The sequence below is a fragment of the Theropithecus gelada genome, chromosome 1, assembly GCF_003255815.1.
Source record: "Theropithecus gelada isolate Dixy chromosome 1, Tgel_1.0, whole genome shotgun sequence".
NCBI classification, from domain to species: Eukaryota; Metazoa; Chordata; class Mammalia; order Primates; family Cercopithecidae; genus Theropithecus; species Theropithecus gelada.
The window spans coordinates 74,565,243-74,584,026 of NC_037668.1; the positions used below are offsets into that span (position 1 = coordinate 74,565,243).

The following is an 18,784-nucleotide window of genomic DNA, read 5'->3' on the forward strand; positions in this document are numbered from 1 at the left end:
TCCTCTTATTATTGAGTTATAAGAGTTTCTGATATAACTTGAGCTGCTTATGCTTTTTGGCTATTGTGACTAATGTTGCTATGAATGTAGAAGCTATTTGGGTATGCAAATAGAATGCTTTAATTTTGATGAAATCTAATTTATTTATTATATTTTTTTTGAGACAGGTCTCACTCTGTGACCCAGCCTGGAGTGCAGTGGTGTGACCTTGGCTCACTGCAGTCTCTACCTCCCAGGTTCAAGTGATTCTCATGCCTCAGCTTCTGGAGTAGCTGAGATTACAGGCACACACCACCATGCCTAGCTAATTTTTGTATTTTTAGTAGAGATGGGGTTTAACCATATTGGTCAGGCTGGTCTTGAACTCCTGACCTCAACTGATGCACCCACCTTGGCCTCCCAAAGTGCTGGGGTTACAAGGGTGAGCCGCCACACCTGGCCTATTTTTATTGTTTTGAGACATGGTCTTGCTCTGTCGTCCAGTCTGGGCTCACTATAACCTCCATCTCCAGGGCTCAAGTGATCCTTCCACCTCAGTCTCTTGAGCAGCTGGGATGACAGGTGCTTGAAATTTTTTTTTGTAGAGACAAAGTCTCACTATATTGCCCAAGGTGATTTTTTTCTTTTACAGTTTATGCTTTTTGTAATGTACTTATGACATCTTTGTCAAACCCAAGGTAATTTAGATTTCTTCTTTTTATTTTCCTTTACAACTTACATTTATGGGCCAGGTGCGGTGACTCATGCCTGTAATTTTAGCATTTTGGGAGGCTGAGGCAGGCGGATCAATTGAGGTCAGGAGTTTTGAGACCAGCCTGGCCAACATGGTGAAACCCTGTCTCTACTAAAAATATAAAAATTAGCTGGGTGTGGTGGTGGGCTCATGTAACTTCAGCTACTCAGGAGGCTGAGGCTCAAGAATTGCTTGAACCTGGGAGGCAGAGACTGCAGTGAACAGGGATCACGCCACTGCACTATAGCCTGGGCAACAGAAGAAGACTCTGACTCAAAAAAAAAAAAAAAAAAATTGTCTCTACTAAAAACAGAAAAATTAGCCCAGAGTGGTGGCTAATCCCAGCTACTTGGGAGGCTGAGGCAGGAGAATAGCTTGAACCTGGGAGGCGGAGGTTGCAGTGAGCTGAGATCATACCACATTGCACCCTGGGTGACAAAGGAAGCGCCGTCTCCAAAAAAAAAAAAAAAAAACAACAGTTACATTTACTTCTATGATCTACTTTAATTTTTGTATACACTGTGAGGTAAAAGTAGAGGTTCTTTTTTTGTGTGTGCACAATCTTCAACTGTTTTAGCAGCATTTGTTGAAAAGATTATCCTTTCTCTAATTTATTGACACCTTTGTTGAAAAACAACTAACCACATACATGTTTGTCTATTTCAGGACTCTACTCTGTTCCATTAATCTACATGTCTATCTTTGTGCCAATATCATACTGTTTTAATTACTGTATCTTTGTAATAAGTCTTGAAATCAGGAAATGTAAGTCCTCAAGCTTTGTTCTTTTTCAAAATTGTTTTAGCTATCTCAGGTCCTTTAAATATCCAAGTAAAATTTTAAAACCAGCTCATCAATTTCTTAAATGCCTAGTGGGGTTTTGAATGGTATTGTATTTCATCTAGAGACCAATTAGGAGAGAAGTGACACCTTAACAATACCAAAGGCTAGGCACAGTGGCTCACACCTGTAATCCCAGCACGTTGGGAGGCTGAGGCAGGAGGATTGCTTGAGCTGAGGAATTTGAGACCAGCCTTGGCAACATAAATGAGATCTTGTCTCTACTAAACATAAAAAAAAAATTAGCTGAGCGTGGGGGTGCATGTTTGTAATCCCAGCAACTTAGAAGGCTGAGGTGGGGGTATTGCTTGAGCCCAAGAGATTGAGGCTGCAGTAAGCTATGATCATACCACTGCACTCCAGCCTGGGCAACAATGTAACATCCTGTCTCAAAAAACAAAACAAAACAAAATGTAACAAGCTGAGCCATCCAATCCATGAATATGGTATATATCATTTCCACTTACTTAGGTATTCTCTGTTTTCAGCAATGTTTCCAAAAATGTTTTGAAAACCTGAGAAATCATTACTGATACCAAGTTAGCTGGTCCATCCCACCTACTCCTTTTCCCTTAGGCCTTCTGACAGCTCAGTATTTCAGCTACAACCTCTTAATTCCTTTTAGGCCCATATTACCAGGATAGCATAGCCAAAACGGTGAGGAAAACTGCCAATAAAACTGGCATCTCAGCCCAGTTTGAACAGCTATTATGAAAAAAAAAAAGACAACCTGTAATCCCAGCACTTTGGGAGTCTGAGTTGGGAGGGTCATTTGAGGCCAGGAGTTGAAGGCCATCCTGGGCAACACGGTAAGACCTCATCTCTAAATGAAAAAAAACAAAAACACAAAAAAAAAAAACGCTGGTGAAGATGTGGAGAAAAAGGAACTTTTATATACTGTTGGTGGAATGTAAATTAGTATAGCCATTATGGAAAACATTATAAAGATTCCTCAAAAAAACTAAAAAGAGAATTACCACATGATCCATCATTCCCACTACTGGATATATATCCAAAGGAAAGGAAATCAGTATGTTGAAGAGATATCTGCACTCCCATGTTTACTACAGCACTATTCACAATAGCCAAGATATAGAATCAACCTAACTGTCCATCAACAAATGAAAGGATAAAGAAAATGTGGTGTCTATACACAATGGGATACTATTTAGCCATACACAAAAAAAACAAATTCTGTCATTTGTGACAACATGGATGAGCTTGAAGAACATTACGTTAAGTGAAATAAGCCAGGCACAGAAAGACAAATACCACATGTTCTCACTCGTATGCTGGAAGCTAAAAAAAAAAAAAACCAAAAAACTTAATCTCATAGAAGTAGAGAGCAGAACAGTGGTTACTAGAGGAGGGAATAGCCAAAGGTTGGTTAAGGGATAAAAAGTAGAGCTAGATGGGATAAATATGTTCTAGTATTCTATGGTGCTATAGATTACTATAATTAACAACAGTTTATTGTATATTTTCAAGTAGCTAGAAGAATGGATTCTGAATGTTACCAATACAATGAAATGATAAATGTTTGAGGTGACAGATGTGCTAATTATTCTGATTTGATCATTACACACTGCACACATGTATTGAAATATCACACTGTATCCCATAAATATGTATAATTATGTCAATTAAAAATAATAATGAAAGCAAAAAAAAAAAAAAGTTGAAAAGATTAAGGTCTCAGATGTCTTCCAAAATGCACTTGTACTGATAGATTAAGATCTGCATCAGAAAGGGCTGATGTGGTAGGGAGCTAAAAAGCCAGACGCTTACTGGGCCAAACCCACATGATTTCATAAGGCTGAAAATGTCACTTATTAGTACAATCAACATGTGAGCATCTTTATTAAGTAAACAGAGCACTAAAACATGTGAGACAGTATGGAATATGATGTGATTGGTTGGAAAATACTTGTTTGGCAACATTGATAAGCAACCCTTACATGACCACCAGAAACTTACTGTTGGACAGGACTGAGCCCGGTTCCAGATCAAATCAAACTTTTCTGCCTGCAGGTTGGAAAAGAATAAAGTTAACCTACACAAAAAACACAAAAGGCCACAATCACATGAAAATTCATCAAGACTGAATTCTAGAATTATAATACAACTAAAACAGTCTTTTAAGTGTCATTATTTTCAAATCACTCTTATGACAGAAAGACAGGAAAAACCAGACGTCTGTTTTGCTGTTCATTGTCAGAATTATGTGTAAAGACTAGGTGCACCAATGCTCCAAATGCTCCAGGGAACTTTAACAAGTGTCAGAGACATCAAGTCACCAAGTCAGTTTGAGGGAGAGCTGAGAAGGCCTGTTCAAACAATGAGTCAGTATCAGAGATCTAAAACATCACAAAAGAGAAGACTCTTCTTCTGGCTGTTGAATTCATGTAGCATAAGGGTATACATATATGAGAGATTAAAAAAAAAGATAGTGATACCATCATAACTACCAAAAGGCCTGGCTTTATCCTCCATCTATATGTTTTCCTCCTTAATCTTACATTTACTCATATAATCTCTGTATACCTTTGTGTGCTTGATAGAAACTTAACCTAAGCCCCCACCCCTCCTTCAGGGAAAAGCAATTAAAGAACTAGCTGATAATCCATTACTTCAAATGCTTTATTATAGTGGAGGCCAGCAAAACATTAAACCAGAGAAGCCAGCAGCATCCCTTCTCTGTCACAGACCTTAATGGCCAAGCAGTAGATGGTGACCATCTCTAAGAATAATTTCAAGAAGGGAAAGACCAAGAAAATGCCACTTGCTAAGGGGAATATTCGCCAGAGAAAGACTAGGAAGAGGCTCCAACTCAGCTCAGGCATAGGTCGCTTATAGGCAAGAAGGGAAAAAAGCCATGCTACAGGCCCTGTCTTAAATTCCAACAGCTTGGTTGGAAAACATCAGTAAGAAAAAAAAGACATCTGGAAATTACTCAGCAACATGAACTTATACCAAGCTCCCTTGTCAGAGACTTGACTCAGAGACATTTCTAAAGTAGAAAGAAGGAAAACAAGAGCCATAAATATACCATATGGAGCTTCCAATCTCTGGTGCTCAGGGCATAATAAAAACTCTCAGGGCTGTAAAATGCAGCTTCTCAAGAGGCAATAAACATAGGAAAAGTAAAGGCAACTGCCTGCTAAGGTTAGAGAACTGACTTTCATGTTGTAACACTTTCATTTCCCCCTCCAAACTACTTACAGGAATAACTGCGTAGACTGTATCTTTTGCTGCAAAATATTGCTGCCAAATCTGTACAGAAAAGAGAGGGGTGTCTGTGACATGTGGGTAATCTTTTCAACATGTGCCAAGAAATGGTGACAGCTTTCATTGTTCAGAGGAATATGCTATTTGATAACAGAGAAGAAAAACCCAATGTAACGCTTTTATTACTAGCACATTACAAAAAAGATTTAATACAACCCACTCTTATAGATGATTAAACTGTAACTCTTAATAACAAATTCCTGACAGAGAAACTGATTCTATGACTTTAAAAATCATTCCTCTTAATAAGTTGTGTGTGATAGACAACTTCTTTTTTTTCACATTTTTATTTCCTCCCCAAACCCACACTTCCCCAGCCAACTGTGAGCCTTCCCAGAGAGTCAGGACTGGGGCTCAGGGTTCAGAGTCAGGCAGACCTGGATGTGAATCTCAGCTCCAGTCATTTACTAGCTATACTACCTTGGGCAAATTACTGAAAACTCCCTAAATAACATCAATAAAATAGCAATAATAACCTCACACAATTGTCACGACTAGCTGAAATAATGTAGGTCTGTGCTTAGCTCAGCACCTGTCACAGAATAAACACGACAAATAATGTTAGCTTTTGTTAGATATTGTATTAGTCCATTCTCACACTGCTAATAAAGATATACCCGAGATTGGGCAATTTATTTATTATCATTTTTATTATTATACTTTAAGTTCTAGGGTACATGTGCACAACGTGCAGGTTTGTTACATAGGTATACATGTGCCATGGTGGTTTGCTGAACCCATCAACTTGTCATTTACATTAGGTATTTCTCCCAGTGCTATCCCTCTCCCAACCCTCCACCCCACGACAGGCCCCAGTGTGTGATGTTCCCCACTCTGTGTCCATGTGTTTTCATTGTTCAACTCCCACTTACGAGTGAGAACATGTGGTGTTTGGTTTTCTGTCCTTGTGATAGTTTGCTGAGAATGATGGTTTCCAGCTTCATCCATGTCCCTGCAAAGGACATTAACTCATCCTTTCTTATGATTGCATAATATTCCATGGTATAAATGTGCCACATTTTCTTAATCCAGAGACTGGGTAATTTATAATGGAAAGAGGTTTAATTGACTCACGTTACACAGGGCTGGGAAGGCCTCAAGAATCTTACAATCATGGCGGAAGGAGAAGCAAACGCGTCCTTCACATGGTGACAGGGAGAAGAAGGAGCAAAAGGGGGAAAGGCCCTCTATAAAACCATCAGATCTCATGAGAACTCACTATCATGGGAACAGCATGGAGGTAACTGCCCCTGTGATTCAATTACCTCCCACTGAGTCCCTCCCATGACATGTGGGGATTATGGGAACTACAATTCAAGATGAGATTTGGGTGGGGACACAGCAAAACCATGTTAGATATTATTGGCATGTTACAGGCAGCTCTTAAAATCCTGCTTCCAGAAAGTCTTCTACATGTGGAAGAGATAAGGTCTGTTGGATCTATGGTAAGCACCAATCAGAAGTCCTACCTCTGCTTGGCACTAAAGAACAAGGAAGGTACAGTTGACCTTCATGATGCAAATACCAAAAAGTAGGGAATAAAAAAATTATATAATAAAATTTGAAAATTAGAAAATAGGGAAAAGGAAAAAATGCCCATAGTCGTACCACCCTAACAAAGACCACTGTTATTTTCTTTCCAGTATGTCTTAAGAATTTTTCTTTTACAGTATACATAGATGTAGCATATATGCAATATTGTGTCTTTTTATTATTTACCATTAACATCATATAGATGGTCCGTATTCTTATTTTTTACTACCTTTTTTTTTTGCCTTCCCATGCCTTTTTACATGTTATTGGCTCTGACTAGAAAGCCTTTCTTTCCTACCTCTGACCTCCCAAATTCCTCCTGTCCTCTGAAGCTGAGCCTATATGCTTCTTCTTCCATGTAGTCTCCCTTGATATTACAGTCAGAAGTTTTCCTATGAGTTGCTTTTCTATTTTATTTATTTCCTCCCCCTTGCTTTCATATTTTATACCTCTCTTAAGATGTCTAGGATATGCTACTTCATAATAAGATCATTTGCATCTGGATCTATTTCCCTCACTAGTTTGCAAGCCCCCTGTAGGCAGGTATCTGCTGTGTTGTCACCAATGCCTTGCAACCCAAAAAGTACTCAAAAATGTTGGTTGAATGACAGATGATTGTGACATAGTAAGAAATATGTACTATAAAAGAGGCACTTAACCCAGGGCAGGGAAAAGTGCCAGAGGAAGGGACACTTGAACTGTATCCTGAAGAATGATTAGGAGTTAGTAGGGAAATAAGGATGCTGGGAAGATAACAGGTAAGGCACGAGAAGGAGGTAAGAGACACATTTGAAGCAGAGAATGACAACACTAACAAAGGCATAGAAGTAGAGGAGGGTATCATAACCAAGGTGACACCACAGTGAGCTAGTGTTGAAGAATGGGTCAACTTCCTTTAGAGTTGGTCTGCTTTGGTCAACATTTCTGTTAAAATATGGGGCCCCAGTGGAAGATACTAATCAAAGTGTGATCCATCTAATCAACACAGAGCACAAAAGGACTATTAACTCCTAGGACCTATGGAAACTACGTTCAATGTGGCATAAGGTTGCTTTACCTTTTCTTTTTTTGCATGTCAAAACACTGTCTTCTCATTTTAAGGACAGCATATTCTGATTATTTATTTATTTTTTGAAACAGAGTCTTACTCTGTCGCCCAGGCTGGAGTGCAATGGTGCAATCTTGGCTCACTGCAAGCTCTGCCTCCCGGGTTCATGCCATTCTCCTGCCTCAGCCTCCTGAGTAACTGGGACTACAGGCACCTGCCACCACGTCCGGCTAATTTTTTGTAGAGACGGGGTTTCACTGTGTTAGCCAGGATGGTCTCAATCTCCTGACCTCATGATCCACCCGCCTTGGCCTCCAAAAGTGCTGGGATTACAGGCGTGAGCCACTGTGCCCAGCCCATATTCTGATTACTTTTATTTAATTTTCCCCTAAAGTGTCCATGTTCCTTTGGCACTTCTTCCCAAAGGCACAGCCTGAGTTCTCCCTGACACTTTGCATATGCCTCTATTAACAGAAAGAACCCTGTGCTGATCTGATCCGTTTTGTGGAGGCTAAAACTCCCTGGGGATGAGGATTCTCTCATTTATCTCTGTATCTGGCACAAAGTCTGACATTTAATTGGTATGCATTAAATGTGTGCTAAAATAAATGATACAGCATCCAAAGGAAACCCATGGTAACTAGCACAACTTCCAGTTCTGGGAATATGATGCAGAGTCAAATAGACATGGGTTTGAGTCTCAGCTCTACCACTGACTAAGTTACATAATCTCTTTAAGTCACAGTTTCCTCAATTGTAAACTGGGAATAATGGCACCCACTTCACGGGGTGGTTAAAAGAATTTAATGAAATAATGCATATGAAGCATTAGGCATTGTACCTGATACAGAGTATGCTGCTTTTATTATTCTTTTGATCCTTTCAATCTACCTAATATATAATTCATGGAACTATAAGGAATGCTGGAAAAAAATAGCTTATTAGAGAGAAAAGAATCACAGGTATAAAAATATAAATGACCAAACAGGCAGGATAGCTCTTGAGTGCTTTGAAGGAAAGTGTTCAGGAAGCTTCCTGCAGAAAGTCCTTTGATAATGGAGAGCTATGAATGCCAAGAAAAGGAATACAGGAAGTCATTGAACATTTGTGACCAGGTTCCTAATATATTTTTTTCCCACTTATTTAAAAACATAAATATAGCACTTACTCTGTGCCAGGGACTGTTCTAAGTGATAAAAAATGTTAACTCACTTAATTATCCAAATAACTCTATAAGGTAAGTACTATTATTTGCTCCACTTTAATTAAACAGGGAAACTAGGGCCCAGATAAGTTAACTTGTCCAAGTCCTATAGCTAGTAAGTGGCAGAGCTAGGACTTAAAACCAACAGCTTGGTTCTAGAGTCTGTATTTTTAAACCAATACACTATACTTCTCCATAATGAAAGAAGAAGTTTCAGAGGACTCAGTTGATGAGCATATTATGGGTGGAGTGGAAAAAATAGGAGCAGGGAAACCTATTTGGAAAGGTAGTGCAGTAATCCAGGTATAAAGTACTGATGAGGGTTACAGGAGATGTGGATTATAGGAAGGAAAAAGAAAGTAGAAATACAAGTTGATTAGACATATAAGAGTTACAAAGAAGACAAGTTTTCTTACGACATTGTTCTTCAAGTAATTCATCACTTTTGCCTTTTATTATCACCTTTCATTATGGCTAGAAAGAGGTGTCAGAAGATGTACTCTCAGATTTGGTTCACAGAATTCACATTTTCATAGAGCATGCCAGCCCATTTTCATTCATTACCTGTTTTATTTCTTCTGCAGTCTTTTCTTTTACCATCTCAATGTTAAAGATTGAACTGAGAGTCTTCAAAGAGAAAATAAAAACCAATTAACACATAATTAAAACAAAACAAAACAAAACAAAACAGCTTAACTCTTATCTCTAAGCCTGTGGCAAACACATCAAGACAGTGAAACAGATTTCCAAAAGCAGAAAACAAGTATAAGAAAACCCACATGCTCAGAGAAAGTGAGCCCCCAAGCCTAGACAGGTTTTCACAGTTCTGTTCCTGAAGAGTTTCTATTAGGTTGCCATGTACTTCCCAAATGCTTCACCCTTACCAATGAGTCCTGCGGCACTTTGCAGCTGGTAAGAGGAGAAAGTTTGGTTGTTATTTTTAATTAAACTGCTATGCTAGGGGTCATGGTCAAGGACACAAAAGTTCATAGAAATATTTCTCACTGGCCGGGCGCGGTGGCTCAAGCCTGTAATCCCAGCACTTTGGGAGGCCGAGGCGGGTGGATCACGAGGTCAGGAGATCGAGACTATCCTGGCTAACATGGTGAAACCCCGTCTCTACTAAAAATACAAAAAACTAGCCGGGCGTGGTGGCGGGCGTCTGTAGTCCCAGCTACTTGGGAGGCTGAGGCGGGAGAATGGCGTGAACCCGGGAGGCGGAGCTTGCAGTGAGCCGAGATCACGCCACTGCACTCCAGCCTGGGAGACACAGCGAGACTCCGTCTCAAAAAAAAAAAAAAAAAAAAAAAAAAAGAAATATTTCTCACTTTTACAGATGGAAAATCACCTTACACAAAATAATTGAACCACAGTACTTATGTTCAAATTTGCAGCCTCTTGTTCTAGATGTACCATATGACTTCAAGCTTTTTTTCCTCTGTTTAATTAGAAACCTACCTTGTCCTTAGTGAATCCTCTCTTCACAGACTGTTTCCCCAAGGCATCTGTCTGAAATATATAAGACAAGATATTAATCTACACTTTACTCATAAGAACAAAGGTCACTAAACTAGGTGAGTTACCCAATCTCATTAAATAATTTTGCATGTGAGAACTCACTTCTTTCCACTTTTTATAATAATTGTTCTAAAAATTTAACACTACTTTAAAAATTATTGCTGGCTGGGCGCAGTGGCTCATGCCTGTAATCCCAGCACTTTGGGAGGCCGAGACGGGAGAATCACAAGGTCAGGAGTTTGAGACCAGCCTGGCCAACATGATGAAACCCCGCCTCAACTAAAAATACAAAAAATAAGCTGGGCATAGTGGCGGGTGCTTGTAATCCCAGCTACTTGGGAGGCTGAGGCAGGAGAACTGCTTGAACCGGGGAGGCGGAGGATGCAGGGAGCTGAGATCACGCCACTGCACTCTAGCCCAGGCAACAGAGTGAGACTCTGTCTCATAAAACAAAATAAAATAAATAAATAAAAAGAAATAAAAATAAGAATTATTGTTTATAAGACAACAACTTTCCTCTAAGATTCTGATATTCAGAGATAAGATTTCTCTGTCAGTAAACTATCATCTACTAGTACTGACAGTCCATTCTCCACCTGCCACTGTGGATATGAGGGATTTCTTCCCAGGATTAGGCCTGCTTGGGATTACTGTGCTCTGTCCTGACCTATTCCACACTGAACTATAGAAGTGGTAAGAAATGGAAAGATGTGTTATCCAAGGATACTGCTTATCTCTGACAACACTTTGATGGTAGGCATCCTCAGCAGATTAGAGTCTTTTTGAGTGTTCAATCTTAATGTTTCCTCCATCAAATTAGACTCCCTTCAAAAAAGGCCAAAAACAACTGAAAGTGATTATTTTGTCTCTTAGCCATTATCTCTCATAAAGGTCATAGCCAGTAAATCCTGTTTTGAGTTGTTTCTGATAGTAGGGATGGGTTGTTCTGAGTCTTCCACTCAAGGCTGTGCTTCTCAGAAGTACATTTCTGAGTCTTCCACTCAAGGCTGTGCTTCTCAGAAGTACATTCTACACCTGGGATTCTGAGGCTGAAAAACACTTTCTGCATAAAACCTTGCCTTTAGTCACTCTGTGCTTTAATTAATCCACACTTTTCATAAATGATGGTCACAGAACCTGTACCCACAGATCAGAGAAAAGCCTGTTGAACACACTTTAGTTTTTTTGGTCATGCACCTATACACTGACAACATCCGGGTGTAACCGTTCCTTCATATGTAAGCCATCTGAAAAGGAGTTAATTTCATTTTCTGTCTTTCTTTTTTTCTTTTGAGACAGGGTCTTGCTCTGTTGCCTAGGTTGGAGTGCAGTGGCTCAATGTCAGCTCATTGCAACCTCTGCCTCCCAGGTGCAAGTGATTCTCCCACCTCAGCCTCCCAAGTAACTGGGTCTACAGGCATGTGCCACCATGCCTGGCTAATTTTTTGTATTTTCAGTAGAGATGGGGTTTCACCACGTTGGCCAGGCTGGTCTTGACTACTGGCCTCAAGTGATCTGCCCGCTTCGGCCTCCCAAAGTGCTGGGACTACAGGCGTGAGCCACCGCGCCCGATGAGAATTTCATTTCCATACCACTCATTCTCAGGTGTACCATGAAAACAAAACAAAAACAAAACAAAACCTCCACTTGCACAGCTGCTTTCACCTTTCAATCATGAAGCCTCATGTATTGGTTTTTACACAATGTCTCTCCAATCCATTATTTGTACCCATTTTCACTTACAGAAATAAAAAATTTAAGCCCTAAGTATAAGCGTATTGCATTTTATCAAATCTAAGACATCATATCTTAAGATGCACCATTATTTTATGCATCAGAAAATGATGCCAATTAAATAGCACAATACTTTCCTGTCACATCAATTATAAGACAATTTTAGTGATGTTAAAATGAGAAAAATAAGAGTGAGCTTTAGAATTGATGAAATAAGGTACTTAAAGCAGTTGAAGCTACATGCCAAAAATCAGAAACATTTAATACGAACTTTAAATGGGTGCTTTACTTCCCTACTATGCATGCTTTGGAAATCTGTGCGGATAATTTTATGGTTATCATAGAAGTTTACTGGATATTGATATCTGCATTATGGGAGGGGTGCCAAATGAGATGAGTCCTACATAATAAAAAACTTTCCCTCATCCTGTACAACTTTTCAATGTCTAGCCAGACATTCTTGCAGGTGAAAATACCTATAATATTTCAATATTTATAATTACTTGGGCCTAGAACCTTTTTTTTTTTTTTAACACAGCTTTAATAAATACTAAAATTTCCAGAAATGCAACTACTATATAACTTGAAAGATTCTACATTGTGATTGTGGAATCATAGGTCACTGATAACAACACTGCTCATGGTTTTGGAGGTTTTCTTTTTTTTTTTTGAGTTGGAGTCTCACTTTGTCACCTGGGCTGGAGTGCAGTGGTGCGATCTCGGCTCACTGTAAGCTCTGCCTCCCAGGTTCATGCCATTCTCCTGCCTCAGCCTCCTGAGTAGCTGGGACTACAGGTGCCCGCCACCATGCCTGGCTAAGTTTTTGTATTTTTTTAGTAGAGATGGGATTTCACAGTGTTAGCTGGGATGGTCTCGATCTCCTGACTTTGTGATCCACCTGCCTTGACCTCCCAAAGTGCTGGGATTACAGGCGTGAGCCACCGTGCCTGGCCTGGAATTTTTTTTTTTTTTTTGGAGACGAAGTCTCGCTCTGTCACCCAGGTTGGAGTGCAGTAGCACAATCTCCGCTCACTGCAACCTCCGCCTCCTGGGTTCAAGCAATTCTCCTACCTCAGCCTCCTGAGTAGCTGGGATTACAGCTACCATGCCCGGCTAATTTTTCTTTTGCATTTTAGTAGGGATGGGGTTTCACCATGTTGCCCAGGCTGGTCTCGAACTCCTGACCTCAAGTGATCTGCCGCCTCAGCCTCCCAAAGTGCTAGGATTACACGTGTGAGCCAACACGCCCGGTGGTTTTAGAGTTTTTATAATTATCAACATAACACCCATTTGCCAGTCAGTATTTGCTGCTTACATGTTCGTGGTTATTTCACAAATAGGTGGAAGCACCTCATGACTACGTTAGGTCTCACAGTGTAGTCGTGCCCTAATATTTACATGCTAAAATATGTATTTTGTTAAAAAATGCTTTCCTTTATATTATGGTTAGGGCATTATATTGATTTTCCCATCTGAGGTTATACATACAGGTAGGTTATATTTTTACATATCTATTGTTTTATTTCAGGGTAGAAAAGGGAGAATTTTAAAAAAATGTATTATCAAAGGGGGATGTTGAGTCCCATGTGGTTGGGAACCAATGACTCAAAGTAGTAAAGACAAGACTGTGGGAATGGAGAACATGTGTTAGCTGTTAGCATTCCTCTATCTAGCTAGATAAAGAAGATAGCAAGTGAATATTTACCTAAGAGCTGCCATAATTTAAATTAAATCTTTACATATTCTGCATTTTATCATAAAGCCAATTTTTTTTTTTTTTTTTAATTTTAAGACGGAGTCTTGCTCTGTCGCCCAGGCTGGAGTGCAGTGGCGCGATCTCGGCTCACTGCAAGCTCCGCCTCCCGGGTTCACGCCATTCTCCTGCCTCAGCCTCCCCAGTAGCTGGGATTACAGGCACCCGCCACCATGCCCAGCTAATTTTTTGTATTTTTAGTAGAGACGGGGTTTCACCATGTTAGCCAGGATGGTCTCAATCTCCTGACCTCGTGATCTGCCCGCCTTGGCCTCCCAAAGTGCTGGGATTACAGGCATGAGCCACTGCACCTGGCCTCATAAAGCTAAATTTCTAAGTCTGCTTGCCAAAAAGGGGCAAAGAACATTCCTATCTAATATTTAAAGTTTATAATATAGTAATATTTCCAAGAGCTATTGACTTGTAACCTTGCTACTATAAATGTTTATTATAGGAAATGACAATTGTTAAAATATTTGTAGAAAGAATTGTTTGTTCATATAAAGTTGTAAACTATTTGTCATAGGAGTTGAATTTGCTCCCCAACCTTGTTATAATTAACCCATCTACTATTTTTTTTTTTTTTTTTTTGCCCAGGCTGGAATGCAGTGGCATGACCTCAGCTCACTGTGCCCTCAGCTTACTGTAACCTCCGCCTCCCAGGTTCAAGCAATTCTCTGGCCTCAGCCTCCCAAGTAGATGGGATTACAGGCATCCGCTACTACATCCAGCTAAGTTATGTATTTGTATTTTTAGTAGAGACAGGGTTTCACCCTGTTGGCCAGGCTGGTCTTGAACTCCTGACCTTAAGTGATCTGCCCACCTCGACCTCCCAAAGTGCTGGGATTATAGGCGTGAGCCACCGTGCCTGGCAACCCATCTACTATTAATCCTGTTCTAATTAACTAAACTAGTTACTAAGACTGAGTAGATTCACTTAAAATTTAAGCAAAGAAAGTATTTTCCAAGTAAAATAAACACTTCTAATTTGACTTTAAAACACAACGTAGAATCCCAGTTTTCTACTATAACTACCTTAATTCAGGCTTCTACAGCGCACACCTGGATTACTCCATATTTTCCCTGGTCCTGGCCTCTCCTACACCAGTTTGTTCTGTGCACCACCCTAGGTTAGAATTTTTCAAATAATAGGTTGTGAAATACATTTAGTGGATTGTGATCAGAGTTTTTCAAAAGATGAAAAAGAATAAAAATTAATAAGAATGGACTGCATGTTGTAAAAGTAAGCATTATTTTGTAAAATTTTTTTTTTTCAGTTACAATCATATACATACGTGTGTACTGAACTGCAATGTAAAATATATTTCTTACTGTGGGTCATGGTCAAAAAGTTTGAAAAACACTGCATTAGAATAATCTTCCCAGACACAGTTTTCAACATGCTTTTCCTCAGCTTTGATTCCTATTTAAGGATAATAATGGCTAATATATATTAAGTACTTATTATGCCAGGGATGGGGCTAAAGAGTTTTAAATGGTATTATCTCTTCAGCACAACTCTGTGAAGTAGGTACTGTTATTATTCCTGTTTTACAGATAAGCAAACTGAGGCATGGAGAAGTAACAATTTGCTGAAGAGTCACCCAGCTAGTAACTGGAAGGGTTAGGATTCAGTCCTTGGCATCTGGCCCCAGAGCTCACCCTCTTAGCATCTAAATTAACCTCCCTGTACTCCTTAAGCCCAAAGAGTTTAATGCCTAACTTACTTCCTTAGCCTTAACACTTCCCTCTCCATTTTAATTGGGTACGGTACCATGCTGTCTCCTGAAACCCCTTTTACTTTCAAAGCTCTTCCTCTGTTTAAGCTAATTCCTCAACATGGGAATGGATGGAGGTGGGTTGGCAGGGGTGGCTGGTTGTCAGGAAACTAAATCTAGTCTGCCAAATATTTTTGTAAATTAAGTTTTATTGGAACAGAACCATACCCATTCATTTACGTGCAGTCTAGGCCTGCTTTTGCACTATAATGGTAGAGCTGAGTAGTCACAAAGAAGACCATATGGCCCACAATGCCTAAAATATTTAACATCTAGTCCTTTACAGAAAAAATTTGATGACCCCTGCTCTACATCAAAGTCCCATTCCCTCCTCTCTACTTAATTTAAATCCCCCACAACGTTCCTAGCCTAGGTCAAGTTCCATCTCCCATGGGAAATTTTCTCTGATACCTCTAGCCCGCTGCCAAGTGTGCCTTGCCTTGACCACTAGACTGCTCCTCTTGGGAGCAGGAAGTACCCCTCTCATACTTCTATATCTCCACCACGACCACAGTACTTTGCCTAGAAAGAGCAGGATAAACATTTATGGATGGAAACGGAGTTGGGAGAGACTATGTTTAGTTCACCCAGTTGACCCATCAATAGGCCAACTTTAAGGATAAGGGCCAGGGTAAGGAGGTTAAAGGAGTGCTGGTAAGCAAACACCACCAGTGGGGGCAGGTCTTACCTTCTGTTCCACACATTTGATAAAATCACCTTGCCTGGAACGCCCCACTGGCTGCTTCCGAAATTCACTGCGTTTCTCCAGACGGGACTCAAAAGCAGCTGGGTCAGACCTGATCAGAGGTAAACCAAAGGGTAAACCAACTGTGCCTTTTTGGATTCTAAAATAATAAAGCATACTTTCCACCTCTACAGAGAAAGGACACTGCCATTCAGAGAGGTTGAAAAATTTGCCTTCAGTTAGTAAGAACTGGGCATAGGCCTAGAAATAAAGAAACCGGAAAAAGAAATCCTGTTATTCAACTGTTGTTAATCCTCAAGGGGCCTGTGTAACATTTTTCGTTTGCAGGCTGTTTCCTAGGTTTACACAGGGCTTAGTCCCTCAGGTACTTACATTTAGGGTACTTAGAATTTTCAGGTCATCTTGCTAGATCACCTCTTCAGGCAAGAATCCTACAGCCTCCTTACTAGGTGTCAAGCTTTTACTTGAATACATCCAGTTCTTGAAAATATGTCCCCCCAACTAGGTTAAACATCTGTTTTATTCAGATCCTGGTGATTCAGAGGCTTTAGGCAGCCTAGTTTGCAGAAGATTTAGCATCTTAGTGTCTCCCTGACCCACCCTCCAAAGAAGCTGCTCTTGGAGGTGAAACATCAGAACATATTCTTTATGTCAAAATGGAGTTGGTTTTCAGGTTTGAAATCCAGGCTGGGGTGCTGTCCCTATTAAGAATTCTTCAGGCTGTGTAGCTAACCATGGGATATTTGGTTTTGTACACTGTGGTGAAGATATCATCCAGGGATTCCAGCTCTTTGGCCATGAGACCCAGAGTTTCACAGGTGAGGTCTGTAGGACCCAGGGACATCTTGGCTATCCTTCTGGTGGACTTTCCTGGTCAAGGCATTATAGGTGGCCCCTTCTTCCATAAAATTCCTTTCTGGAGGTGACATAAAACACCACTGCCTTCACTGTCATGTAGATGGGCTGTTTTTCTTCTCTCTGTAGTGGGCCAGCTCCTCCTCAATAAAGAGCCACACCAGGGGTTTCTGCTTAGTAGGGCATGGCACCTGCCTGGCCAGAGCTGCAAGCAGCCCTGGGGGCTGTACCAGGACCAGGGTCAACCCTGCTAGTGGCCACAGTTGCAACTGGGCCTGCCATAGTGAAGGAGTAGAGAGGGCAAGGGACAGCCTGGGCAGTGAAGCTCTTGCTGGGATCTGAGGATATAGAAATAAATGAGTCAGACTCCCTACCTCAAGGAGCTCACTATCTAGTGGGAGAGACAGGCATAAAAGTAAACAAATGAAAGTGCAACAGGTATTATGATGAAAATTTGCTCAAACATCCCCAAATGTTAAGGTGGTTTCATGCCTCTGTACCTTTGTTTATGCTGCTGCTCCCCTTACCTGGAACATCCCCTCCTCTCCATTTTTTTTTCAAAGGAAGTTTGCTAACAGATAAAGCTAGAGAGAGACTGGCAGGGACTAGGGTGCGAGGAACTTGTGCGGAACATTAAGGAGTTTGGATGTTATTTAGAGGTCAGTGGGGGGATAACAGTATGTATAAATGTTGATGGGAATGATCCAGTAGGAAAGGAGGGCAAAACCAGTTATTCATTTGTTCATGAGTGGGTAAGAATGAATGGATGCTGATAAAGTATTCAAAGTATGAGTAGACAACTCTTCAGAGATGCTTGTGTGTAAAAGAGATCAAATACAGATCAACGAGAGAAGCTCGTTGGGGAATGTACATCAAGGAAAGGTTTTTAAGATGACAAATACTTGAGACTATCTCAATGCTGCTGGAAGGAGAGCAAGAATCCTCATTCATTTACTGCATAACTGTTTCTTTTTTTTTTTTTTTTTTGAGGCGGAGTCTCCCTCTGTCGCCCAGGCTGGAGTGCAGTGGCCATATCTCAGCTCACTGCAAGCTCCGCCTCCCAGGTTTACGCCACTCTCCTGCCTCAGCCTCCCGAGTAGCTGGGACTACAGGCGCCCGCCACCTCGCCCGGCTAGATTTTTGTATTTTTTAGTAGAGACGGGGTTTCACCGTGTTAGCCAGGATGGTCTTGATCTCCTGACCTTGTGATCCGCCCATCTCGGCCTCCCAAAGTGCTGGGATTACAGGCTTGAGCCACCGCGCCCGGCCAGCATAACTGTTTCAGATGGCAAGAAAGATCACTATAGTAGCAGTGAGAGGAACTGGGGTAAAGGGGTCCAGGAATGGAAGTAGGGAACACTAGAGGATAATGGCAACAGCCCAAGTGACGATGATGGAGTAAATTAAGGCAGTGGAAGTAGAGATGAGACAGAACTCAAAGAATTTACCGTACTCTTTGGTTTCCTTTCATAACTCTTTGGTTTCCTTCTTACCCTGCTAAATTCTCTCCCAAGCCCCTTGAATTTTCACCTCTGTTCTCCTTTAGCTCTTCCCGCTTGAACTCTTCAGACTCTCCTATAGCCCCTCACATGCACCTCAAGCCCCTCTAAGCTCCAGGGCCTTCCCTCTGGAAGCTAAGGGGTGGTGTTAGGGACCCTGGACTCAGAGTCAGACAAATCCCAAAGAGCTGTGTGACCTTTGGCAAGTCTCCTACTCTCGCTGATCCTCAGTCCCCTTAAGAGGGTTCAATGGGTGATCCGACTGTGACACTACTAGTCTTTGATGCCTTTCTCC

General features: G+C 40.8%; 1 protein-coding gene across 5 annotated transcripts in view; it reads right to left on the bottom strand.

Annotated features, from left to right (window-relative positions):
• The window catches only part of ATPAF1 (ATP synthase mitochondrial F1 complex assembly factor 1), a 35,738-nt gene that overhangs the window by 15,478 nt on the left and 1,476 nt on the right, over positions 1-18,784 (bottom strand). For 3 of the 5 annotated variants that reach the window (XM_025362524.1, XM_025362602.1, XM_025362439.1), the window contains exons 2-6: positions 16,118-16,226; positions 10,105-10,155; positions 9,211-9,273; positions 4,796-4,846; positions 3,551-3,598 (exon numbers count right to left, since the gene is read on the bottom strand). In XM_025362524.1, coding sequence (XP_025218309.1) covers positions 3,551-3,598; positions 4,796-4,846; positions 9,211-9,273; positions 10,105-10,155; positions 16,118-16,226 — 322 coding nt within the window. Of the gene's footprint in view, positions 1-3,550; positions 3,599-4,795; positions 4,847-9,210; positions 9,274-10,104; positions 10,156-14,686; positions 14,778-16,117; positions 16,227-16,507; positions 16,740-18,784 lie in introns of those variants that run through there. The other 2 variants (XM_025362772.1, XM_025362687.1) reach the window with 2 other exon arrangements.